This window comes from Dipodomys ordii, unplaced genomic scaffold (assembly GCF_000151885.1).
Source record: "Dipodomys ordii isolate 6190 unplaced genomic scaffold, Dord_2.0 Scaffold33, whole genome shotgun sequence".
Classification (NCBI taxonomy): domain Eukaryota; kingdom Metazoa; phylum Chordata; class Mammalia; order Rodentia; family Heteromyidae; genus Dipodomys; species Dipodomys ordii.
Window position 1 is genome coordinate 6,732,862 of NW_012267249.1, and position 22,215 is coordinate 6,755,076.

The 22,215-nt window shown below is 43.7% G+C and overlaps 2 protein-coding genes across 2 annotated transcripts in view; one reads left to right on the forward strand and one right to left on the reverse strand.

The window, feature by feature from the left end:
- Prdx1 (peroxiredoxin 1) overlaps positions 1 to 10,887 on the reverse strand; it is an 18,467-nt gene extending 7,580 nt beyond the window's left edge. The window contains exons 1-5 of the mRNA XM_013016885.1: positions 10,785 to 10,887; positions 8,513 to 8,629; positions 4,740 to 4,893; positions 3,340 to 3,462; positions 2,759 to 2,889 (exon numbers count right to left, since the gene is read on the reverse strand). Of these exons, the coding sequence (XP_012872339.1) occupies positions 2,759 to 2,889; positions 3,340 to 3,462; positions 4,740 to 4,893; positions 8,513 to 8,618 (514 nt within the window). The 5' untranslated portion in view covers positions 8,619 to 8,629; positions 10,785 to 10,887. The remainder of the gene's footprint in view (positions 1 to 2,758; positions 2,890 to 3,339; positions 3,463 to 4,739; positions 4,894 to 8,512; positions 8,630 to 10,784) is intronic.
- A 1,547-nt stretch (positions 10,888 to 12,434) lies between these two features.
- Akr1a1 (aldo-keto reductase family 1, member A1 (aldehyde reductase)) overlaps positions 12,435 to 22,215 on the forward strand; it is a 28,715-nt gene continuing 18,934 nt past the window's right edge. Inside the window, exon 1 of the mRNA XM_013016884.1 lies at positions 12,435 to 12,455. The gene's annotated coding sequence lies outside the window, so the exon portion shown is untranslated. The remainder of the gene's footprint in view (positions 12,456 to 22,215) is intronic.

Consider the following 22,215-nt stretch of genomic DNA (forward strand, 5'->3'; position numbering starts at 1 on the left):
AAGAAAAAAGCCGGAAGTGGCGCTGTGGCTCAAGTGGCAGAGCACTAGCCTTGAGCTGAAGAGCTGAGGGACAGTGCCCAGGCCCAGAGTTCAGGTCCACTACTGGACCCTCCCCAAAAGAAATAAACAAGGAACAGGTTGAAGAGTTTAGACTCTATGTAAGGTGCTAGGAAAAGTAAACAAATACCTTGAAAAAATGTATACTAGGTGCTAGGAAAAGTAAATATACCTTGAAGAAACATACACTTTGCTATTACCTACTCTTTTTCCCCTACATCTTAGCACTAAACCTCTCTGGTCATCAGGGGGCAGTCTCAGCAGCTGTTAGCAGATTTATTTGGCCACATGTGCTTCTGCAATGATGCCTCCCAGTTCTCAGAAGATCCTTATCCTACCCTATCATGCTTTTCCTCTATCTAATGGAATGTTTAGGTCCCTCAAACAAATCACAAATTCAGATTCTCATAACTTCACTCCCCTCCCCACCTCACTTTTGGTACTTGCCTTATGCCCATGAGCTCTCTAAGCTTGCTGTGCAGCTGGTATTCTACCACTTGAGCTATATCTCCAGCACTACTTTTTGCTTCTTATTTTGGAGATGGGAGCCCATTTTTCTGACCAGCTAGCTTTGAAGCATCATCCTCCAGATCTCAGCTTCGCAAGTAGCTAGGATAAGTATGAGTCATCAGCACCAAGGGTGAGTGTGTGCGGGCATAAGATTTCAACAAGGGCCTGATACTCTCATTTGGCTTTTTTGCTCAGGCTGTCCTTGAATTAATGACCCTCATGTCTCAGCCTCAGTCATCAAGGTCAAGCATTGAATGGGTCTTTGAAAAGTGGTCTAAGGGCTGAGAATGTAACTTAGTGGTAGAGTTCTTGCCTAGCATGCACGAAGCCCTGGGTTCAATTCCTCAGTACCACATAAACAGAAAAAGCTACAAGTAGCGCTGTGGCTAAAGTGGTAAGAGTGCTAGCCTTGAGCAAAAAGAAATTCAGGGTCAGTGCCCATGTTCTGAGTTCAAGTCCCAGGACTGGGAAAAAGAAAAGAAAACTCGTCTAAATTACTAAAAGAAGAAAACAAGATGTAGTGAAGGAAGCAGTATGCCCTGGCTCACCTGTGCCTTTGATCTGATATGGGTAAAGACTTTATCAGATTAATCTTATCCTCAATTACATTATATTGGTGTTAAAAGTTCAAGATCCCCATCCCTCCACATACATAGCAAATGGGAGCTCACTTTAGGAGATGAGCTCTTAAGAACTAAGCAAGAGTGGTCTAGAGATATGGCTCAAAGTTGTAGGTATCTGTCTAGCAAGCAAGAGCCTATAAACTCTGGTACAAAAAAAGTGAAAATCTAGAAGTACAACTTACTCAGCATTACCATGTCCCAAGTTTCATCTCCAGCACCACTAAGAAACAATTACTAGTAGAGATCAGTCTCCTAACAACAACTATACCAACTATATTGAAAGAAGGGGAAATTTTCAAGAGAATTATAGTATTATTAATCAAAAGTTGGGATAAAGTTGGGCATTGGTGGCTCATGCCTGTAATCCTAGCTACTCCTGAGATCTGAGGATTGTGGTTCAAAGCCAGCCCAGGCAAGAAAGCCTGAGACTCTTATCCCCAATAAAGTACTCAGAAAACTGGAAGTGGCACTGTGGCTCGAGTGGTAGTGTTAGCCTTGAGCTGAAAAGCTGAGAGACAGCACCCAGGCCCAGAGTTCAAGACCCACAACCAAAAAGAAAAAGAAAAAGTTGGAATAAAGCCAGGCACTGGTGGCTCATGCTTATAATCCTGCTAATCAGGAGGCTGAGATCTGAGAATTGCGGTTCAAAGCTAGTCTCAGCAGAAAAATCCTTGAGATTCTCATCTCCAACTGGCCACCAAAAAGCAGGCAGTAGAGCTGTGTCTTAAGTGGCAGAGCTCTAGCCTTCAGCAAAAAAACTCATGGACAGCACCTAAAACCTAGAGTTCAAGCCCTATTAAAAAAAAGAAGCTAATCTCTCAAACCCAGGACCTCATACATGCTAGGCAAACATCTACCAGTTAAGCTACTCACAAGCCATTCAGTGTCTTAATATGTACATTTTCCCCCCAGACCTTCAACCAAGTATTCAACCACTTGAGCCATATTAGCAGCCCTTTTTGGTTTTAGTTATTTTTCAAATACATTCTCACATCTTTTTGTCTAAATAATCTGGACTAGCCTACTATAATCCTTTCTACCTATACTTCCCAAGTAGCTGAGATTACAGATATGTATCACCACTAGTTAACACTTTTACCACTTGATCTACAACTCCACTTCTATCTTTTTTCTGGTTAATTGAAGATAGGGGTCTCACGTTCCTCCCCAGTCTGGTTGAAAACCCTAATTCTCAGATCTCAGCCTCATAAGGAGCTAGGATTATAGATGTGAGCATCAACACCCAGCTTCAGAGACAATTAAATTTCTTGATCAGACAGTCTTCTTTTTTTGGTCAGTATGGAGCTTGAACTCAGGACTTGGGTACTATCCCTGGAGCTCCTTTGCTCAAAGCTAGCACTCACTCTACCACTTTGAGCTACAGTACCACTTCTAACTTTCTGGTGGTTAATTGGAGATAGTCTCATGGGACCTTCCTGCACAGGCAGGCTTTGAACTTCAGTCCTTAGATCTCAGCATTCTGAGTAGGTAGACAATTCTACTCTAGCCTTTTTGCTTACCTTCCCCACTACCACCACTGTTGAATTGTTAGCAGGCAGATAACTTACCTTCCCCATGTTTGTCAGTGAACTGGAAAGCCTGAACTAGTCTCAGAATCTCATCCACAGAGCGGCCAACAGGAAGGTCATTTATAGTTATTTGCCTAAGGATTCCCTTATCATCAATGATAAATAGGCCCCTGGGGAGAAGAGATTGAAGGATTGAGGGGTTAGTACAGGTTTCAATTTTGCTATTACAGCAGAAGAGCATCAAGTCCCAAAGAAATGATCTGGTCTCCAATACTTATATCAGCATTGCCATTAATGATACCCCTCTATTAAAGAATGTAGAAGGTGGGGCTAGGAAGGTAGCTCAGCGGTACGGTGCATGCCTTGCAAGCATGAGGCCCTGGGTTCGATTCCTCAGCACCACATAAGCTAAAAAAGCCGGAAGTGGCACTGTGGCTCAAGTGGTAGAGCACTAGCCTTGAGCTGAAAAGCTGAGGGACAGCTCCCAGGCCCAGAGTTCAGGCCCCATGAATGGACCAAAAAAAAAAGAATGTAGAAGGTAATCTGTTTAGATCCAACTCTAGTTTGCTCCAAACAAATGGTTAACATGATCTTACTAAATGTTATCCCCAGGTATATACCTGAATGAGATGCCTTCATCCGACTTCAAAACTCCATAATCCTGAGCAATGGTACGCTTGGGATCTGATACCAAGGGAATGTTCATAGGACCCAGTCCTCCTTGTTTCTTGGGTGTGTTGATCCTACAGCAAAAGGTACATATATAGTCACATTCATTCATCTCTTCTGTAGCAGAAGAGTTATTAATTGTACCTATTCTTCTCCCCTCTTTTCTATAAGCATGGTTGAGAACAGTTAAGCCCCTTTCCTTCTCTGCTGCCAGGTTATAAGCAATAAAAGAAGTCAGAACCCAGAAGTCAATACTTAATAAGCCAGGCATGATGGCACAGACCTGTGATTCTAGCACTCAGGAGGAAAAGGCAGGAAGATGGAGGCTTAGTTCAATATCAGCTGAAACTACAAAGTGAGACTATCTCAAAACAAATGAACAAAAAACAACAGCCAGGGACTCATGTCTATAATCTTAGCTACTACTCACAAGGCCGAGATCTGAGGACATGGTTCAAGTTCAAAGGCAGCCTGAACAGTAAAGTCTATGAGACTTTTTCCCCCCATCCTGGGGCTTAAACTCAGGGCCTAAAGGCTGTTCCTGAGCCAATTTGTGTTCAAGGCTAATGCTCTACCACTTCAGCCACAGCACCACTTCTGGCTTTTACTGAGTAGTTTACTGGAGATAAAGAGTCTCATAGACTTTTCTGCCTGGGCTGGCTTAGAACATGATCTTCATGTCTCATCTCCTGAGTAGCTAGAATTACAGGCATGAGCCACCAACAGCCAGTCCATGAGACTACCAAAGAAAAAAGCCAGAAGTGGAGCTGTGGCTCAAGTGGTAGAGTGCTAGGCTTGAGCAAGCAAAAGAAGCTCAGGGATAGCACCCAGACCCTGAGTTCAAGCCCCAGGATCAGCAAAACAAAAACAAAAACAAGGAGGCCAGGAATGTAACTCAGTGGTAGAACTCTTTCCTAGCACATATAAAGCTCTGTAGTTCAATCCCCAGCACCAGAAAAGAAAAATACACATAAACCATGTACCATTACCTATAATACTATAATCATAAGTACTCGGAAGGCTGAAATCTGAAAGATCAGAGTTTGAAGGAGTTAGTACAGATGCCATCTCCAATAACCAGCAAAAACCTGGCAGGAAGCATGGAATACTGGTTGAGCAATCAGGCTAAGCAAGCTCAAGGACCTAAATTCAAACTCCAGTACTGGTAACAAAAATAAAAGTCCACGTTGCTAGGCATGATGGCACATACTTATAACTCCAGCTACTCAAGAAGGTGAGGTTGGAAAATAATTAATTTAATCCCAGAATCCCAGTGTGGGAAGCATCTCAAGACCCAATATCAAAAAAAAAAAAAAAAGAGCCTAAATACTAAATGGACTGAGATATTTACCATGCCAGATGACAGAAGTGAGAATCCACAGAAGCACCAATCACTTGACAGTTGAGTTTCTTAAATTCTTCTGCTCTATCACTGAAAGCAATGATCTCCGTAGGACACACAAAGGTGAAGTCAAGAGGGTAAAAAAAGAACACAACGTACTTCCCTAAAGGGAAAAATAGATGTCACAGGTTAGCCTTCAAACAGTTTTCTCTTATGAATAAGTCAAAAAGTCAAACATATTTTCCTACTGAAAGAATTTTCTTTTTCTTTTTCCTTTTGGGGGGATGGAAGGGAGGAGTAGCAGTACCAGGGCTTTCAAAACCTAGAACTTTCCCTTACCTCTTTTGCTCAGTGCTAGTGATCTACCACTTGAATCACACCTCCACAATTTACTGGTCAACTGGAAATAAGAGTCTCACAGATCTGTTTGCCCAGGCTGGCTTACATTAATGGCAAACACAGTATTATCACTCAATGCTAGAATATTCACAGTATCTGTCTCCTAGTAATTTTTTTTTGGGGGGGATTGGTCATGGGGCTTGAACTCTAGGCCTGGGTGCTGTCCCTGAGCTCTTCAGCTCAAGGCTAGTACTCTGTGACCACTTGAGCCACAGCGGCACTTCCGGATTTTTCTTTTTGTTTATGTGGTGCTGAGCATTCGAACTCAGGGCCTCATGCATGCGAGGCAAGCACTCTACTGCTGAGCCATCTTCCCAGCCAAACTCTGGGCCTGGGCACTGTCTCTAATAATTATTTTTATAATTTATTATACCAGGATGCTCTGAGTTAAAAAAAGTAAGACCTGAGGCTGGGAAGTTGGCTCAGTGGTAGAAATGCTTGCCTTGCATGCCTGAGGCTCTGGGTTCTATTCCTCAGCACCACATAAGCAAAAAAGAAAAAAGCTGGAAAGTGGCGCTGTGGCTCAAGTGGTAGAACACTAGCCTTGAGCTGAAGAGCTGGGGGACAGCACCCAGGCCCAGAGTTCAGGCCCCATAACCGGACCCAAAAAAAAAAAAAAAAAGACCTCTAGTCCTATGATTTACTCTCCTATCAATTTGTTTTTAGCTGCCAACTGAAGAATACTTTTTTTTTTTGAAGAATACTTTTAAGTCCAATTTTTTGTCTTCTGAGTTGCTAACAGCATAAACACCAAGTTATTCAATGAAGAAAAGCAAAAACAACGATACGATTATTTACTAAATGGCTCAATACCAATGCTTACAGTGTCCAGAAAATTCTGGTGTGCTGGGTTCTCAAGAACAATGGGGCTGGGAGCCAGTAGTTGATACTTATAATCCTAGCTACTCAGGATCCAGCTACTGTGATCCCAGTTCATAGCCAGCCCAGGCAAGGAAATCCATGAGACTCTTATCTCCAATTAACTACCAAAAAGCCAGAAGTGTAGGGCAATAGCCTTGAGCAAAAAAGCTCAGGGATAGTGTCAAGGCTGTGAGTTCAAGCCCCAGACCAGCACACACCCAAAAAAAAAAGGGTGGGGGGGAGAAGGAGGTAAGAGAAAGTCAAGCCAAGCATTTTAGTACTTGCCTGGATTCCCAGCACTCAGACAATGAGGCAAGAGAACCAGAGTTTCAGGCTATCAGTGTGGGAAACACAGTAAGACACTATCTCTTCCCTATCCCCATAAAAGGGAGTCAAGGTTCTTTATAGTTCTACAACAGTAATGGGATGGTAAGGTTAAATAATCTCACTAATCATAAAAAATATGCATCTACCAAGAAAGTACTAGTAGTAGCAAGATTTCTAAGACTTCTGACTATAATTTTATTTTAGTCATTCAAGACTGTCACTGAATTAGATCTTCAAAAACTGGTCACACATCTAATGTACCGAACTACTGGAGCATTTCCAAATATTCACTTATTTCCAGGTAGCAGTAATATTTTCAAATTTCTTTTTAATCCCTTGAGTCATCTAAATAAGTCTCTCCAGTGCTTTAAGAAGCACTTTTTTTTCTCAAGGCATGTGAAGTCTCAACAAGTCAAGGCCTGGAGGGCAGAGAGCATTGCTCATTCCAAACAATGTACCTTTATCCATGGTCCTCTCTTTATGAGGTTACTTACCATGTTGGCCATTAAGTGATTTTTTTTTCCATAGGGCCCTACTTACCTCCACTCATCTGAAAGACTGTGACATGTCAGAACTTAACTGAAGGTTTTACCCAAAAGCCAACTTAAGAAACAAGTTCTTTTTTGTGTGTGTGTTTTGGCCAGTCATGGGGCCTGAACTCTGGGCCTGGGCGCTATCCCTCACCTCTTCAGCTCAAGGCTAGTGCTCTACCACTTGAGCCATAGCACCACTTCTGGCTTTTTCTGCTTATCTGATGCTGAGGAATGGAACCCAAGGCCTCATGCATGCAAGGCAAGCATTATACCACTGAGCCACCTTCCCAGCCCTCCTTTCTTCATATTTTAAATCTGCTAGTTAATTGGAGGTGAGAGACTTCAGACTTTCCTGCCAACTCTGGCTTTAATGACAATCCTCAGGTCTCAGCCTCTGGAGTCATTAAGATTAGAGGTATGGGATACCATGGCAAAGCCTCAGGTTTGCATTTTTAAAAAATTTCAGGAGACCATTCTGATTTCAACTGCAAAGCAAGGAAGTTAAAGTCTTGATAGGATTTGTCAAGTATTTGCACTCAACTATGAAACCAGAACAGGGAGTTTTGTTTTGTTTTTGCCAGTCCTGGGGCTTGAACTCAGCATCTGGGCACTGTCCTGAGCTTTTTTTGCTCAAGGCTAGCATTCTACCACTTGAGCTACAGGGACACTTCCAGCTTTTCTGTTTATGTGGTACTTAAGAATCAAACCCAGGGTTTCATGCATGCTAGGCAAGCCCTCTACCATTTTTTTTTTTTTGGCGGTTGTGGGGCTTGAACTCTGGGCCTGGGCGCTTGTCCCTCAGTTCTTCAGCTCAAGCGAGCGCTCTACCACTTGAGCTACAGCACCACTTCTGGTTTTCTAGTGGTTTATTGGAGATAGGAGTCGCACGGTCTCTCCTGCCCGGGATGGCTTTGAACTGCCATCCTCAGATCTCAGCCTCCAGAGTAGCTAGGATTACAGGCGTGAGCCACTGGCGCCCGGCCAAGCCCTCTACCATTAAGCCACATTCCCATCCCCAGAAAGGGAAGTTTTAACAATGCTTCTCCAGGGGCAACAGTTCAGGGAATCTCCCTAATCCCTCTCCATAGTAACATTAGTGCTGTGATGCACATATTTCACAAACAAGAAAACTCCAAAGACCTGAGATCTGAAATTAAGTGTAGATTACAGGAGACAATGAGGATTTCTCCAATAATATAATTGAGAGGAAAAATTGGGCTAGTGCTTCAAAATATAATAAAGTATGCTTTCTCTAGAAGCAATAGGGACCTAGGACACCTACCCCCATGATCCCTGTTGATAATCATATTTCACTTTCATATTAATCTTCTGTTCTAAAAACTATCCTAGGAAACATAAAATGTTTTTTACACTTAAGAAACACGAATCTAGGGGCTGGGAAGGTGGCTCAGTGGTAGACCACTTGCCTTGCATGCATGAGGCCCGGGGTTCGATTCCTCAGCACCACATAAGCAAAAAGAAAAAAAGCCAGAAGTGGCGCTGTGGCTCAAGTGGTAGAGTGCTAGCCTTGAGCTGAAGAGTTGAGGGACAGTGCCCAGGCCCAATGACCGGACCCCCCCCAAAAAAGAAAAGAAAGAAAGAAACACAAATCTAGCAAACCATCCCAAATTCTATTAATAAGTCCCACATCATTACTCTTACCTTTGTAGTCAGCAAGACTTATATCTTTAAACTGACCATCTGGCATAACAGCTGTAGCTCTGAAGCTGGGAGCAGGGTGCCCAATTTTGGCATTTCCCGAGGACATCTTCCTATCAGCTAGAAAGCATAACAGAAATGACATTAGAAAACAAGTTTGTTAGCCGGGTGCTGGTGGCTCACGCCTGTAATCCTAGCTACTCAGGAGGCTGAGATCTGAGGATCGAGGTTCAAAGCCAGCCTGGGCAGGAAAGTCCATGAGACTCTTTTTGTTGTTGTTGGTCATGGGGCTTGAACTCAGCCTCAACACTGTTCCTCAGCTCTTCAGCTCAAGGATAATGCTCTATCACTTGAGCCACTGCACCGCTTCGGGTTTTCTGAGCCGTTTATTGGAGGTAAGAGTCTCAAGGACTTTCTCAGCTCAGCCTGTAAGACTTTATCTAGGCTGGGATGTAGCTCAGTGGCAAAGCGCTTGCCTAGCAAGTGCAACGTCCTGGGTTGGATCCCCAGTACCAAAAAAGAAAAGACAAAAAAAATACAATTAAAAAAACCCCAAACAAAATACTTTATCTAAATTTCAGGTCCAATTAACTAGCAAAAAGCCAAAAGCCGTGGCTAAAGTAGTAGAGAGCCGTGAAGTGAAGACTTATTGGGGGTGTGGACACACATACACCAAACAACCCCAGCACAGGTGGATCACACCTGTAATCCTAGCTTCCTAGGAGACTAAGATCTGAGGATCCCTGTTCAAAGCGGGCCTGGGCAGGAAAGCCTTTGAGACTTTTATTTCCAGGTAAAAAAAAAAAAAACAAAAAAAAAACATTCGGGTCTGGGAAGATGGCTCAGTGGTAAGAGTGCTTGCCTTGCATGCATGAGGCCCTGGGTTCAATTCCTCAGCACCACATAAGCAAAAAGAAAAAAGCTGGAAGTGGTGCTGTGGCTCAAGTGGTAGAGTGCTAGCCTTGAGCTGAAGAGCTGAGAGACAGCGCCCAGGCTCAGAATTCAGGCCCCACAACAGGACAAACCCTACCAAAAAGCCAAAGTGGAGGGGCTGGGAAGGTACTCACTGGTAGAGTGCTTGCCTGGCATGCATGAGGCCCTGGGCTCGATTCCTTAGCACCACATGAGCAGAAATAGCCAGAAGTGGTGCTCTGGCTGGAGTGGTGGAGTGCTAGCCTTGAGCTGAAGAGCTGAGGGATGGCATTCAGGCCCCACGGGAATCCCAAGAGGGAAAGTGAGTGAGGTGTAATGGGGTGGTTGGGGAAAAACAATGGAGGGAGTAACAATACTCGACAGGAAATGGACTCATTACCTTCCTCATGTAACTGTAAAGTATCTTTACAATAAATATATATATATATATATTAAATGAAAATCCCAAGAAACTATTTTCCAAGTTACAAAGTTCTTTCTTTTTTTTTTGTCGGTCGTGGGGCTTGAACTCTGGGCCTGGGCGCTGTCCCTCAGCTCTTCAGCTCAAGGCAAGCGCTCTACTACTTGAGGTACAGCGCCACTTCCGGTTTTCTGGTGGTTTATTGGAGATAGGAGTCTCACGGTCTCTCCTGCCCGGGCTGGCTTTGAACCGCGATCCTCAGATCTCAGCCTCCTGAGTAGCTAGGATTACAGGCGTGAGCCACCAGCGCCCGGCTACAAAGTTCTCTCTTCTAATACCATAACCAAAAAAAAAAAAAAACTGGGAACATTCATCATCACAAACTTTCTGTTTAGAATCTTTAGCTTCTTGAAACGTTTTGTTACCTCAAGTTTAGAAAGGAAAAAGCTTTAGCGATGTTAAAGGCTGCGCCATCAAATACAGGGTATTTCCTTCTAGTCCAGCGCGGCTTTGTAAGGTGTTTCTCCCCCGCGCCGCCCCTCCAACGTCCAAAGCCCCACCAATCCCGGAAAAGACTGACTTCCGGCCAGTGCCTGGACCAGATCACCCAAGGGACTGTCCCGAAGCCCAGCGTGGGCTACGCCTCAAATCCCACCTCAGGTCTTCGGAAAACCGCACAAAGTACACTAGCCCTTTCGGCCGCGCCAATCAACACCCACTGCTCTTATGGCTTGGGCAAGAGGAGACTCGACGTTAGCCTCGGGGTTACAAGTGCCCTCACCCACGGTAACCAGCGGGCGGTAGGCCTCGCTCAGCCGCCTCACCCCAACAACCCCGGCTGAGCCCCAGCCGATAGGGAGAGGAAAGGCAAAGGCGACTAGCCCGGCATGAGGGGAAGCGCTGAACCTTGCTCCACGGAGGTAGCGACACTCGCATACTTACTCGTGCGGGCGGACCCACAACTCGCGAGACAGCAGACACAACGACGCAGCAAAAAGAGAACGCGCGAAGTACGCGCGGGGCGCTCCTTTTATAGCCTACCGGGCTCTCGCGAGAACCCGAACGGGCCAGGGGTGCGAGAGAAGTGGAGAGGAGGGGGAATCCGAGCCCCGCCCGGCCCCGGCCCGCCCCTGCCGCCCCCAGAGGATGACTCAGCATTTTAACTTGTTAGGCCTAGGGTGGCCTTAGGAAAAACCAACTTCCTTTCCCCGCCCCCAGTGGCAGAAGTCGGTCGGTGGAGAGAGGTCCTCTCGGCCGCCCCGCCTTTAACTTGTGTTTCCTGCTGGGGACGCGGCCTCGCTTTTTCTTCCAAAACATGCTTTTCCTACTAGAGTCACACCAACGGTGTGAGGATCTTCGCTGCTGCCCAGGAACACCCCGTCGAGTCACACTAAGTCCTGAGAACCGTCCACTAAGTTTGTCGGGGACCCACAGTCCCAGCCGGCCGCTGACCCGCGGGGCCCTCTCCCTCTCCCTTCTCAGTAACCTCCACTACTTAAGTCACCTCCTCCATTACGGGGACGTACTGGGATTACAGAGGTGCTGCTTTTCCAGCCATGGTTTCCACCGAGGTTGAAAGAAGTCTTTCTGAATCCGATCCCGTCACTCCTCTGATTTGTGGTTTTAAAAACTGGGGCCCTGCAAGCCCGCTTCCTGAGTTACATAGCTCCTGGCTTTCATTGTGTTTCTTAAGGTTTACTTTTCTCACCTGTGAATAGGAATAATACTAATCCTTAAGTCATTAAAAAATAATTTACGTGGCTGATTTAGCACAATACCTAGTTCTTACTGTGCATTAGAAATGTTAACTAGTAGCTATAATTAACTCCTTTTTAAACTTTTATTATCCTCATCACAACCACCCTGAACAGAGCCTAAACAGAAGCCTGTCAGCTTTTGTTCCAGTTCAGGGAACCCATTCCTTCCTAGGTGGCTCAAAGTCTCAGCTAAAACATTACTTCCTCTAAAGTTCCAGACTTTGATTTATACCCAGAATTCCTCGTGTTACTGAATTGAATTAATCTGGCCATTGACCATCCCCCTCCTTTGTGCCCAAGCAATAACCAGCCCAGCCATAAGGGAGAGAGAGAGAGAGAAAGAGAGAGAGTGTGCACTTGAGGTACTTTACTTGATTACATGTCTGCTCTCTCCCCCAGACTTTCTGCATGATTGGATTTGTGTCACATTCACCTCTAAGACCTCAAGTCACACTACAGCATTTGATATAATTTGATATACAGTAGAACCTTGGTGAGGCTTTGGTGAGTATTTAATAAATAGTATTTTGTCTCTCTCCTGAACTCAGTTGGTCCTTATTGTAGGATAAGAAATAGAAAAACAGGGGCTGGGAAGGTAGCTCAGCGGTAGAGCGCTTGCCTTGCATGCATGAGGCCCTGGGTTCGATTTCTCAGCACCACATAAACAGAAAAAGCCGGAAGTGGCGCTGTGGCTCCAGTGGTAGAGCGCTGGCCTTGAGCTGAAGAGCTGAGGGACAGAGCGCTGGCCTTGAGCTGAAGAGCTGAGGGACAGCGCCCAGACCCGGAGTTGAGGCCCCATGACCAGCAAAAAAAAGAAAAGTGCTTTGTCATGCTGGCTGAGCATCTCAATTTTGTGGTATGTATCATCTCTAACAACTAGTGTTGGTTTTTTTCTTCTCCATCTGAGGTCATACAATTATTTGTCATTTCTCTCTTGTGGAAGCAGGGATAGTCTTATAAGTTCAGAGCTTTTAAAAAAAAATTTTTTTTTGAGTTCTGGAGAATAAACCCTAGCTGTTACACATGTTGGTACTACTGAGTTACAACCCAAAGCCTATAACTATCCATTGCCATACTCTGAACTTTGAGACTGTGATATAGTTTGGTGTTAGAGTGTTTGCCTTGTCTGAGTAAGACACTGGGTTCAATCCCCAGCGTTGTAATAGCCATGGTAATAGTAGTAGTAATAATATATATAATTATTTATATAAAACATATATATTAGTAATATTAATGAAGATGAATATTGTTATGGATAGCCTGAACATTCCTACATAAATCAGAAAAAAAATTACCATCTATTTATCTACCATGTGCCAAAGTACTGGCTAGATATTAATGTTTGTTTCATTTAAGAACCAAGAATTAGCTGGTGAGACCATGGCTCATGCCTATAATCCTAGCTACTCATTATGTTGAGATCTGAGGATCACTGTTCGAAGCCAGCCAGGGCAGGAAAGTCCATGAGTCTTTAATCTCCAATTAACCACCAGAAAACCAGGAGTGGAGCTGTGGCTCAAGTGGTAGAGTTTTTGCCTTGAGCTAAAGAGCTCAGGGACAGTACCCAGACCCAAAATCCAAGTCCCACAAGCAGGGGTTGGGGGTGAGAATTAATAATCTACCCCATAGAAATAAGTTGAAAGGAAAAAAAGAAAGCGGAGGTTGGGGGTGTAGCTCATGTCTCAAATTAGGCTCTGAATTTGATCCCCAGTCAGGGAAAAAGGAAAGGAGGAAGAAGAAATTACTCTAAAAAGTGATTATGGAATCTCCCTTGAAGACAGTGAAGATTTCAGAATCACTAGAGAGGAAGGACTGAACTATTTTTATACAAATCCCATTGTGTTCACATTTGTTTATAGGAGTATTAAAGGATCCTTTGTGTTTATCATTGTGGTAGTAAATTTAGGATCTATGCTAGAAATTACTTGAACTGTATTTTAGGAAGATAACTTTGGCAATTGTGTGATGGATGAACATTGATTAGAGAGACCAATTGAGGGGATGTAATGTGACACTGGAAACTGAGAGAGAAGGAAAGAAATACAGGAATACTTCTACAGGCTTTAGGATTAATTAGATTTAGGTTGAGAAGAAAGTATATTTATGATTCCTTGATTTCCAGTGACAGGAAATATTGTAAAGAAGCAGATTTGTGGTTAAATATAATGGTAAATGGAGGCTCAGTGGTAGAGTGCTGCCTAGCATGTGAGGTTCTGGGTTTGATCCCTGGCATCCAAAAATAAAAATAAAACAATGATTACTTAGATAAGCCACTTAATGCCCAAAGAATTAAATTGTCTAAGACCATACTTAATGGTTATTTGAAGCTGATTTCATCCTAGGTAGCAGAACTATCAGTTGTATAATATGCAAATATAATACAGTGAATTCTCTGTGATTTATGCTTCTTGGAGTTGTGCCTCAGCATAGTCTGACAAAGCCAAGTGAATTCACAGTCCACTTTGTGGTTTGTGTGTGTGTGTGTGTGTGTGTGTGTGTGTGTGTGTTTGTGTGTGTGTTTGTGTATTAATACTGGGGCTTGAATTCAAAAAAGAATGGGTACCATGGTTCATGCTTGTAATCCTAAATACTCAGGAGGCTGGGATTTGAGGAATGCAATTCAAAGCCAGCCCTGGCAGAAAAGTCCTTGAGACTCTTTAGTAAACTACCAGAAATCAGGAAGTGGCACTGTGGTTCAATGGTAGAGCACTAGCCTTGAGCTGAAGAGCGCAGGGACAGTGCCCCAGCCCAGAGCTCAAGCCCCATTACCCACATCCAAAAAGAAAAAAAAAAAAAATATCACAAGTAGTAAGACTGAGTAGAGGTATATAGAAAGAAATTAAGTTTTGGGGCTGGGAAGGTGGCTCAGTGGTAGAGTGCTTGCCTTGCATGCATGAGGCCCAGGGTTCGATTCCTCAGCACCACATAAGAAAAAAGAAAAAAGTCGGAAGTGGCGCTGTGGCTCAAGTGGTAGAGTGCTAGCCTTGAGCTAAAGAGCTGAGGGACAGCGCCCAGGCCCAGAATTCAGGCCCCACGACCGGACCCAAAAAAAAAAAAAGAAAGAAATTAAATTTTGAATAGAAATATCAGGTTTTTGTTTTTGAGACAGGGTCTCACTATATATCTTAGGCTGGCCCTGGAATTTAGGATTCTCCTGCTTCAGGCTAGTAAGTACTGGGATTATAGCCATACATCACCAACCTTGTCTATCTTGGAAAAACATTTTTTTGTTTTGTCTGTCATGGGGCTTGAAGTGAGGGTTTGGGTGCTGTCTCTGAGCTCTTTTGCTAAAGGTGCTCTACCACTTTGAGCTGTAATTCTACTTCCAGTTTTCTGGTGGTTAACTGGAGATACAAGTCTCATGAACTTTTCTGACTGGTCTGGCTTTGAGCCACAATCCTCAAATCTAAGCCATTAGCAAGCACATGGCTTCGGCTAGAAAAGCATTCTTGAGGATTCCCAAGACTGGCTTAATTTGTTTGGTTCATTCATTTAAAAGTTGCCCAGAAGGGGCTGGGAAGGTGGCTCAGTGGTAGAGCGCATGCCTTGCATGCCAGAGGCCCTGGGTTCGATTCCTCAGCACCATATAAGCAAAAAGAAAAATGCCGGAAGTGGCTCAAGTGGTAGAGCACTAGCCTTGAGCTGAAGAGCTGAGGGACAGCGCCCAGGCCCAGAGTTCAGGCCCCATGACCGGACCCAAAAAAAAAAGAATCGTCTCACAAAAGTTGCCCAGAAGCCTTGAGCTGAAGAGCTGAGGGACAGCGCCCAAGCCAGAGTTCAAGTCCTAGGACCAACAACAACAAAAAAAAGCCACCGGGCAGGAGAGACTGTGAGACTCCTATCTCCAATAAACCACCAGAAAACCGGAAGTGGCACTGTAGATCAAGTGGTAGAGTGCTCGCCTTGAGCTGAACAGCTGAGGGACAGCGCCCAGGCCCAGAGTTCAAGCCCCACGACCGACCAAAAAAAAAAAAAAGTTGCCCAGAATTCTGTTTCCTGAAAATGTTTACCTTGTTAATGATTACTACTCTTGCTGATGAGCTATTGAAAATTGCTATATATAAAACAATAGCCTCCATGAATATAATCCTGACTGCTACCAAGGCATTCCTTTTGCCTTTACGTACCTATTTTATTTACACCCTAGGATAGTGACTCAGTTCTTCCTTCACTTTTTTCTCTGTACAAGGTACCATCAAACATTACCTCATAGTTTCCTTTGACATTATCTGGCCTTGACTTAAAGCAGTACTTGCCTCTGGCCCTAATTTGCAATTGGAGACAGTTACCTGACTCATTAACAGCTCAAGTCTCTTCTTCACATCTAACAAGGTGTAACAAGTAGGGTAAGTCAATAAATGAGCTTTAGGTAGAAGTCCTAAGACAGTGATTATTTTAATATTAGGAACCCTGCTAATCTAATAGCACACAGTCATAAACTTTAAAAAAAATTAAAATTAAACCTATAAACCATTAAAGCTAAATTGCTTAATGTAATTATATACAAAATAAATCTTGAAAACCAAACTTTCAGCCAGGCGCCACTGATGGCTCATGATTGTAATCATGTCTACTCAGGAAGCTGATATCTGAGGATTGCTGTTCAAAGCCAGCCAGCCAGGAAAATCTGTGAGACTCTTTATCACCAATTAACTACTGGAAAACCAGAAGTGGTGCTGTAGCTCAAGTGGTAGAGTGCTAGCCTTAAGCTGAAGAGCTAAGGGACAGTGCCCAGGCCCAGAGTTCAAGCCCCACCACTGATAAAAAAAATAAATTAATTAATTAAAACTGCCAACAAGTGTCTTTTGTTGTTGTTGGTGGTGGTGGTCGTGGCTTGAACTGTGATCCTGAGATCTCAGCCTCCTGAGTAGTTAGGATAACAGGCATAAGTCATTGGTACCCGGCAAATTTTTAATTTTTGTTTTTGCTTTTGGTATTACTGGAATTTGAACTCAACTTTGAGCTTGCTAGACAAATGTCCCACCACTTATTTAATCACAACTACAGCAATCTCCCTTCATCCTGCATACTAAGTACACTCTCTACCACTAAGCTGCCTCTGTAGGCCCTGGGGATTTGCACTGGAAAATCTTATTTTTTTTTGGCAGTTATGGGGCCTGAACTCTGGGCACAGCTATACTGAGCTAAGACCACAAACACATTTTAAACTTCCCAGTGGTGGGGCTGGGAAGATGGCTCAATGGTAGAGTGCTTGCCTTGCATGCATGAGGCCCTGGGTTTGATTCCTCAGCACCACATAAGCAGAAAAAGCCAGAAGTGGGGCTGAGGCTCAAGTGGTTGAGCGCTAGTCTACAACTGAAGAGCTGAGGGACAGTGCCCAGGCCCAGAGTTCAGGCCCCACGACCGACAAAAAAATCTACAAAGTTTATGAACTCTACAAACTTCAACAATAAGACTATATCTTCCAAATCGGTGTTATGTACTATTCTCTCCTTTTGCTTAGTATCAGCTGTTTCCTCTATCTCTCTCTTTCCCTCCCTCCCATCAGCACTCCTGAATTGCTTAGTTCACTTTCATCAATGTCCAGTGCAGTTGATGGACCCCTCTGCTGTAATTTTTCACATTTTCCACTGATTGTGTGTCATCCTCCTAGCACCCCTCAGACGTGCATGTGTATATACCATATATGAAGTAGAGAATATGGATGGAGTCATCTGAAAATACTAAGACAAATTAAGAAGACGTCCTTTGTTTCCTTGTCTTTGGGATTCTTTGCAGTCTGTATGTTATTTAATGCACATATGTAGAGGTGCTTGAGTATTACAATTTGGTGTTATTTTTCCAAGACTGACTTCTTTTGGTTTTACTATGTATGGGTATCTTGTGTCCTGTTTACTTTGTCATATCTTGTTGCATTTTGTTTGGGTTTTTTTTTTTTTTAACTGTATTTTTTTGTCTTTTCTTTTTTGGTACTGGGGATCGAACCCAGGACGCTGCACTTGCTAGGCAAGCGCTTTGCCACTGAGCTACATCCCAGCCCATCTTGTTGCATTTTGAATCGAACGTGTGCATATCAGGGAGGTTATATGGTGTATGTCTCTCATCATGCCTTATCTTGCTCAACATTTGTTCTCCTTCCATCCATTTCCCTGTGAATGCTTAATGGCTGTGAAGAATTTCATTGTATAAAGGTACCTCAATTTTTATATCCTTTATCTGTAGTGGGGCATCTGGGTTGTTTAACATCTAGCTTTTTTGGTGGCTAACTGGAGATAAGTGTCTCACAGATTTTCCTAGATATGCTGGCTTTGAACCATGATTCTCAGATCTCAGCCTCCAGATTACAGGTGTGAGCCACTGGCACCGGACTTCCTGGTATTCATTTTGATAAACTGTTCATTAGTTGTTTGGAGGAGTTATATCTTTGAACTCCTCCCCTAAGTATACCATCTGTTAGTTAGTTTGTCACACAGCTATTCAATTAAAGATTTTTTGTGGGGTGTTGGTTGTGGGGCCTGAACTCTGGGCCTGGGTGCTGTTCCTCAGCTCTTCAGCTCAAGGCTAGCACTCTAACATTTGAGCCACAGTACCACTTCGGGCTTTTTCTGCTTATGTGGTGCTGAGGAATCGAACCCAGGGCCTCATGCATGCGAGGCAAGCACTCTACCACTGAGCCACCTTCCCAGCCTCTAAATTACAGATTTTTTTAGATGTGAAATAGTTTCTGTTAGTTTGGACTGACAGGTATCTTTCCTTGATAAGAGTATGCAAGGGCTGGGATGGTGGCTCAGTGGTCGAGAGCTTGCCTTGCATGACTGAGGCCCTGGGTTCGATTCCCCAGCACCACATAAGCAAAAAGAAAAAAGCCGGAAGTGGCACTGTGGCTCAAGTGGTAGAGTGCTAGCCTTGAGCTGAAGAGCTGAGGGACAGCACCCAGGCCCACAGTTCAGGCCCCATGACTGGACCCAAAAAAAAAAATGTTATTCAAACATACTAAAAATCAAAGAAAAATGTAAATCACTTTTACCATCAGATTACTGTCAGACTGGGCTAGAGGTTCAGCTCAGTAGTAGATTGCTTGCATAGTAAGCACAAGACCTTGGTTTTAACCCTCATACTGCAAAAAGATTTTTTAAAAAATCAAGTATAAGAGCCGAGCGCTGGTGGCTCTCGCCTGTAATCCTAGCTACTCAGGAGGCTGAGATCTGAGGAATGTGGTTCAAAGCCAGCCCGAGCAGGAAAGACTGTGAGACTCCTATCTCCAATAAACCACCAGAAAACCAGAAGTGGTGTTGTAGCTCAAGTGGTAGAGTGCTCGCCTTGAGCTGAAGAGCTGAGGGACAGCGCCCAGGCCCCAGAGTTCAAGCCCCACGACTGATCAAAAAAAAAAAAAATCAAGTATAAGGGACAAAATGAAATAATGAGTGTTTTCATATAATAGCATAATCTCAGCCAGGCATTAGTGGCTCACACCTATAATCCTACCTACTCAGGAAGCTGAGATCTGAGGATTGAGGTTCAAAGCCAGCCCGGGGAGGAAAGTCCATGAGACTGTTATCTCCAATAAACCACTGGAAAACCAGAAGTGGCATTGTAGCTCAAGTGGTAGAACGCTAGCCTTGAGCTGAAGAGATGCAGGACAGTGCTAAGGCCTAGAGTTAAGCCCCATGACCAAAAAAAAAAAAAAAGCTAGGCCACGCAGGAAACGCCACAAGACTCATATCTCCAATTAATCCCCAGAAAACTGGAAGTAGAGCTATGGCTCACAGTGGTAGAGTGCTAGCCTGGAGCAAAATTGTTTAGGGAGTTGGGCGCTTGTGGCTCCCTCCTATAATCCTAGCTACTCGGGAGGCTGAGATTGAGAATCGCTGTTCAAAGCCAGCTCGAGCAGGAAAGTCTGTAAGACTCTTATCTCCAAAAAATCACTAGACAACCAGAAGCAGTGCTGTGGCTCAAGTGGTACTGCGCTCTTGCCTTGAGCTGAAAAGCTGAGGGACAGTGCCCACGCCCAGAGTTCAAGCCCCATGACCGACAAAAAAAAATTGTTTAGGGACAATGTCCAGACCCTTAGTATAAGCCCCATAACCAACATAAATAAATGAAATATATAATGGATAAAGGTGTAACTGCTAAAATTAAAAAAAATTTTTTTTTGGTTGGTTGTGGGGCTTGAACTCTGGGCTTGAGCGCTATCCCTCAGCTCTTCAGCTCAAGGAGAGCACTCTACCACTTGAGCCACAGCGCCATTTCTGGTTTTCAAGTGGTTTACTGGAGATCAGAGTCTCATAGACTTTCCTGCTGGGGCTGGCTTTGAACCGCAATCCTCAGATCTCAGCCTCATGAGTAGCTAGGATTACAGTAAAATTAAAAATTTACACTCACTTTTCTTCTGACATAATAATTTTATTTTATTTTTTTGTCGGTCATGGGGCTTGAACTCTGGGCCTGGATGCTGTCCCTCAGCTCTACAGCTCAAGGCCAGCACTTTACCACTTGAGCCACAGAACCATTTCTGGTTTTCTGGTGGTTTATTGGAGATAAATAGTCTCATGGACTTTCTTGCTCGAGCTGGCTTTGATCGGTGATCCTCAGATCTCAGCCTCCTGAGTAGCTAGGATTACCAGCTTGACTCACCTGGGCTTGGCTCTGACATAATAATTTTAAGGAATTTAATCTAAGGAAATAATAGGTAAGTGACACAGATGTTTAATCTTTAGAAGAGAGGAAAATTACCAAAGTATTCATAAAAGGATAATTAGCAAAATAAATGATTGTGCATCCATATCATAAAATCCATAGTCAAAACAAAGATAGATATGTATTATAATGTCCATAATAATGTTGTTAAATGAGGAGAAATATATAAAACTGTGGTTTACCAAAAAGTGTTTGGTGTCAGCTGTGTTCAGTTTACTCAATTCCAAGGATCAAAGTCCTAGGGCTCTAAAGGCCAGAAACTGGTTTCTGTTCCTGGATGGTGGTTATGCAAGACAAAGGAGTTGTTGATCATGAGCCTGTGGGTGTGGGGATTTTTTTTTCTTTAGTTCTGTCTCAATCAGGGCAGACTTAGGAGCTAGATCTCTACATTAGAGCCTGCATTTTGGTTAAAACCCCAGGTATATTACTAGTGCTCCTCCTAATAGGATAAAAAGGAGACTTCTCTAAGAGTGCTGGGTTTTAAGAGCCTTCTTTCCTTTTTCTAGGGACTCCATCAGATAAACTTTGCCTATAAAGGTGTTGTCTGTGTGGGTTTTTTTTTTTTTTTAAGTTAAAGTGCAACTATAGTTAAATTGTTTGGTCTGGCTGTGTTCTTGTCCAGTTGGAAGAAAGATATTTGAGACCATTCCTGAAGTACAAAAAAATCATTTGAGACTCCTAAAAATCAAACAGCCGGTGCTTGATAAACATTCACTTCACATAGCCTAGGTTTCCAGTAAGAGCTTATTAAGTCAAATAGCTTCCCCATTAGATAAAATCACTGGGGATCAGAGCAAGGACAGACCAAAATTTTATTCCTTAAATGACCGATTAGTATCTAATGAGAACTCTGGAACTCTTGCTAGCCCTACCTGGAAACCTTGCGATTGAAGCAAAAAATTCAGTTTATAACTCTTGATTATTAAAAAGATACTCCAGGGGCTGGAAAGGTGGCTCAGTGGTAGAGTGCTTGCCTTGTATACATGAGGCCCTGGGTTCGATTCCTCAGCACCACATAAGCAGAAAAAGCCAGAAGTGGCGCTGTGGCTCAAGTGAGATCCTCAGATCTCAGCCTCCTGAGTAGCTAGGATTACAGGCGTGAGCCACTGGTGCCCCTATGGAGGCTTTTTAAACCAGCCTTTTGCTGGATAATTGGAGATACTTTTCTGGATTTGTCTGCTTGAAATTTTTTCTTTAAGAAAAATACATGAAGCCGGGCGCTGGTGGCTCACGCCTGTAATCCTAGCTACTTAGGAGGCTGAGATCTGAGGATCATGGTTCAAAGCCAGCCCGGGCAGGAGAGACTGTGAGACTCCTATCTCCAATAAACCACCAGAAAACCGGAAGTGGCACTGTAGCTCAAGTGGTATAGTGCCACAGTATTATGAAACAGATGTAGTTACTTAAACTCAATAAAGAAATATTTGGAGACAGAGAGAAAAATAAACAAAGCTAAAAGTGGAGCTGTTGCTCAAGTGTTAGAGTACTCTCCTTGAGAAAAATAGCTCAGGGATAGCTCCCCAGGCCCTGAGTTCAAGCCCCAGGACAGGCACCAACCTTTCCCTTTTACCCCCTCCCCCCAAAAAAAACAAAAACAGGAAGTACAAGTATATTTTGAGGGGAAGGGCAAAAGGGGGCATATGGAGGGAGGAAGGATGAACAAATGCAATCATTATAGTCACTGTAAATTATGTAAAATACTGAGCTACAGAATTGAGGGTAGGGATAGGAGAGGGAAAATTAGGGGAGAACATGAAGGGGTGACATTGATCAACATGCATTGTACTACAACCTGACTATGGAATTCTGACCTCTTTGTACAGCTAAACTTAACAATAAAATTAAGAAATACAGGGGGCTGGGAAGGTGGCTCAGTGGTAGAGTGCTTGCCTTGCGCAAGCCTGAGGTCCTGGGTTCGATTCCTCAGCACCACATAAACAGAAAAAGCCGGAAGTAAC